Raw genomic sequence first — 4,632 nt, 5'->3', positions numbered from 1 at the left:
TCAATCACCCTGTATGGTAGCGTAATGTGGATGATAACAAAGGCAAACAAAGAGCAACTACGTGTTTGGAAAAGAAAAATCCTAAGGAAGATATTAAGGAAGAACTATTTCGAGACGCTAACATAATAAAAGAAATAAAGTCTAGAAACCTCCAATGGACAGGACACCTCAAAAGACATTCTGACGAAAGAATAGTAAGGCTGGTATGGGAAGAAATGCCAACTGGAAGAAGACCACGTGGACGACATCGACTCCAATGGCCAATGGAGAGCTGATATAGCAGGAGACCTTAAAGCTATGGGAGTGGAGAATTGAATGAAGATTGTTCAAGACAGAGAGGAATGGGGGCAAAATATTTAGGGAACTAGATTCAAGGGGATAAAATTCCAAGAGTTAGCAAAATTAAACTAAAGCAGAATGCGAATCACAAGACAGTCTATGTTGTTATAACTTATAAAAAGCAGACTTACAATACGTCAAATACAAACATTTTTTTAAGTAAAAATAAAAATGTATACCATTTTTATTCAGTTGCAATGCGAAGCCAAAACTGTCTTAATTTTTACTTAGATCAGAGAGTGCAGCCAGCACTCTTATCGACGATTTCACCTCTTGTTATAGTCCAGGGCGCATCTGTTTTGAGATGGACGTTGAGAGGTGACTCAAATGTTTTTGCAGAAATTGCTTGAAAATAAATCAAATAATAATATTTGAGTTATCCTCCCTCTCAAAAAGGTCCGGAACATTGTTTAAATAATCAAAATGTCAAACATTGAAGGAAAAATTCGATTTTTTTCTTGGGTTTTTGACTATAACTTTAAAACTATTCATTTCCGAGAAAAGTTGTACTAACATAAAAGTTGCGTAATTAAATTTCCTACAATATAGAATTGGTTAAAAAATTTAAAAATAGTCACCCTAGTTGGAAAATAGCAATAATTGCGAAAAAACCATACAAAAAAAAGTATTCGCATTTTACGTTTTTCAACCATTTATGCTACACCTAGAAACTTCACATTTCACCCAGAAAAACTTTATGATACAGTAAAACAATACTGTAAATTTCATTAAGATCGGTTTAATAGATTTTGCAAAATAAATTTTGCAATCCAGCTTTCGCAAAAAAAATTCATTTTTTCAAAATGTTACAGGACTGAAAATAAAGCAGATAACAAGTTTAAATTTTTTTTGCTTATAGAAGTGCACTGTACCTTTCATTTGCAATTTTCAAAATTAAAATCGATTAATTACCACGGCGTCAGAAAATTTTTGAAGAAAACAATAATTTTTGGTGCTACGCGCAGGACAGCGGTGTTCGATTCACACAAGTTGATTTCCACCAAAATTTCTTTCAATCTTTATCTAATATATTATTTTCTTACTCTATATTTTGTTGTATTTTAATATTTTAATTCCACAAAAATCAAACTAATTTTATTATTGTTTGTGAAATATTGTTTAAACAATTGCATATGTTTAAAAATATTAAACTTTTATTATTTAAGTTAAAATATATGAACAAAGAAAGTTTTTGCTAATAAAAGTGTTATTTCAAAGGATAGAGTATGTGTTTTTATTTTGCAATAAACAAATTTATTTATTTATATCGAAACGTAGTAAAAATTAAAATGTATCAATCATTATCAAAGGTCATTGGAATGCCCAATCAGAGCAAACTATCCGCTGTCCTGCGCGTAGCACCAATAATTAATGTTTATTTAAAAAAAATCCTGACGCCGTGGTGTTAATCGATTTTAATTTTGCAAAATTGCAAATGAAAGGTACAGTACACTTCTATATGCAAAAAAATTTTCAACTTGCTATCTGCTTTATTTTCAGTCCTGTAACATTTTGAAAAAATGCATTTTTTTTACGAAGGCTGGATTGCAAAATTTATTTTGCAAAACTATTGAACCGATCTTAATGAAATTTACAGCGTTGTTTTAGAGTATCATATAATTTTTCAGGGTGAAATATGAAGGTCCTAAGTGTAGCATAAATGGTTGAAAAACGTAAAATGCGAATACTTATTTTTGTATGTTTTTTTTTACAATTATTGCTATTTTGCAACAAGGGTGACTATTTTTTAAATTTTTAACCAATTTTATATTGTAGAAAATTTAATTACACAACTTTTATGTCAGTACAACTTTTCTCGAAAATGAATACTTTTAAAGTTATAATCAAAAAACCAAGAAAAAAATCGAATTTTTCCTTAATTTTTTGACATTTTGAGAGGGAGGATAACTCAAATATTATTATTGGATTTATTTTCAAGCAATTTCTGCAAAAAAATTTGAGTCACCTCTCAACGTCCAAATGTACTAATATTTTTACAGATGCGCCCTGGTCTATTAGAGGTTCATCAGAGACTGCATAGGCTGTTTTCTCTGGTCCAGGTAAAAATTTTCGACATATTAATCCCCCATTGCAACTGACGAGAAGGTAGTAGGTGCGTAGCGGCATCTGCTAAATAAAAGACTAAGTTTTTCAACCTAATGAAAATATTTGTAAATTAAATATTTTTAAAAGATTTTTAATTGAAAAACTTATTGGGCCATTTTCCTGGTGACACCTCCAAGGCTTCTACAATATGCAAGCCAAATGAATGCTGCAGTGAAGACAAAAGGGAAGGAATTCTACACTATGCAATTCACAACCCCCGTCTGCAGCGTGGTAAGTTCCAACGGAACTTTTTTAAGTAAATTTTTTTAAGTAAAATTATTATTTTGAGAGACGTTTTAAATTTAGGAGTAAACCCGAACTGCTCATTGATCAGAAATCAGAATGTATTGATGGTCCCAACCTTATAGAATATTAAGTGAAATAACAAAAATGTGAATCTGTAGAGCGTGTAATCAATCAGTGAAATAATTCTAGTATGTTTGGATGTGAAGCCTAAAGGATTTTACATATTATCATGCACTCATCGTTTCCGGCACGTAGCGTAGTCTCCGAAAAACCTGATTTTACAAAGAAGTGTCTGATACGATACGTTCCGGACAGTGTGTATTGTTCATATTTAAAACCATTAAAATCAATATTTTTCGGAAACTAAACGCTACCTGCCGGAAACGATGAGTGCGTGATAATATGTAGAAACCTTTAACCCTTATCCGGGCAAGGTGGGCCCGCCGGGCCCGAGACGCCAATTCTTTTATCATTGTGGCAGATTGACAGTTAGCCTACGACCACATATGTGTTGACCGGCTGGGGAAAGAAGAGGAGACGGATTGACGGACGTCTGTCAGAAGATTTTAGAAACTTAGAATACAACTGTCATAATTTTTCTTACTTATTTTATTAGGTAGTTTGTTGTAAATAAACCAATAAAATAGTTTAAAGTGTGCCCCGACTACTTTGCATCCCGCAAACCGGCCACATTGGTGACCCCGAGAAAAAGACTGTAAGTACAACGATTTAAAGACGACATTATGACAGATAACGACCAAACAATGCCAAACGATAATGCTACACCATACGAAGGCAATGATCACCCAATAATTGCACGGGTAGGCATAAAAGCTCCAGAGTTTTGGCGCAATGAACCAGAACTATGGTTTCTTCGGCTGGAGGCGCAGTTCCGACAAGCCAAAATAACATCTGACAACTGCAAATTCGATCATACTGTTGCTAGTTTAAACAGTGACATACTAATAGAAGTGGCGGATATTGTAAAGAATCCAACTGCTGGCAATGCCTATACACAACTGAAAGCTCGCCTTCTCGAAAGGTATGGCATTAGCTCAGATGACAGGATCCACAGATTAATGGAGCTCACTCTGGGTGACTTAAAACCCACTCAACTACTCCACAGAATGCAAGCTCTGGCCACGGATAGCATTAGTACACAAGTTCTAAAAAATTTTTGGTTGGACCGCCTACCACCTTCGGTTCGAAGTGTTATATCTGTTCTTGATGGAGATCTAGAAGAGCTTGCTAAGAAAGCCGATAAGTACCTCCGATGTTCCAATTTTCCAGTCATGGGTGTTACCGAAAGCCCTATCTTAGACAAAGCAGTGGCTGCATTGAATGACCAAGTGAGCGCTTTATCCAACAGATTAGCTGTAGCTGAAGAACGGCAACAGATTCAAATGGTCAAGAGTGCCAAGTCATCATCTGACGAGCAGTGTTACTACCATCGAAGATTTGGTGCACAAGCAAAGAAATGTAGACCACCCTGCAGTTTTACAAAAAACGACGAAAGGGCGCAGTAATGGCGGCAACTGCAGCCCCTCACATACCACGCCGCCTCTTCATTACCGATAGTGTTCTCCAACTTCAGTTCCTTATTGATACAGGGGCAGACCTGAGTGTGCTTCCACGTAAAATCTGCACTGCGACTCGGCCCAGCACTGTATGCCTATATTCTGCCACCGGATCGTGCATCCAAACGTATGGGCAGAGACAACTTTCATTAAACCTTGGTCTAGACCAACCTGTAACATGGACTTTTGTAGTCGCAGATGTCACCACACCCATACTAGGAGCCGATTTTCTTACACATTATGGCATTAGTGTTGACATGAGAAACAAACGACTAGTAAGCTCAAATATGTCAAGCAGTATTACCTGTGTGTCTCGTCGTGTTAAAGTACCAGAAGTAGGCCTATCCACTGCCCATCCTTACGA

General features: G+C 35.6%; 1 protein-coding gene across 1 annotated transcript; it reads left to right on the top strand.

Moving 5' to 3' along the window:
- The first annotated feature begins 3,434 nt into the window (after positions 1 to 3,434).
- LOC126878600 (uncharacterized) lies at positions 3,435 to 4,217 on the top strand. The gene has a single exon (XM_050641409.1). The coding sequence runs from the start codon at positions 3,435 to 3,437 to the stop codon at positions 4,215 to 4,217; it is 783 nt and encodes a 260-aa protein (XP_050497366.1).
- The last annotated feature ends 415 nt before the right edge of the window (positions 4,218 to 4,632 follow it).

Source organism: Diabrotica virgifera, chromosome 10, assembly GCF_917563875.1.
Source record: "Diabrotica virgifera virgifera chromosome 10, PGI_DIABVI_V3a".
Taxonomy (NCBI): Eukaryota; Metazoa; Arthropoda; class Insecta; order Coleoptera; family Chrysomelidae; genus Diabrotica; species Diabrotica virgifera.
Note: the sequence above shows the minus strand (reverse complement) of the source record. Positions and strands in the feature narration are given on the sequence as shown.

Bases quoted from the DNA above. Each gene is read 5' to 3' on its own strand.
- LOC126878600 (XM_050641409.1), top strand. From the start codon at position 3,435: ATGACAGATAACGACCAAACAATGCCAAACGATAATGCTACACCATAC.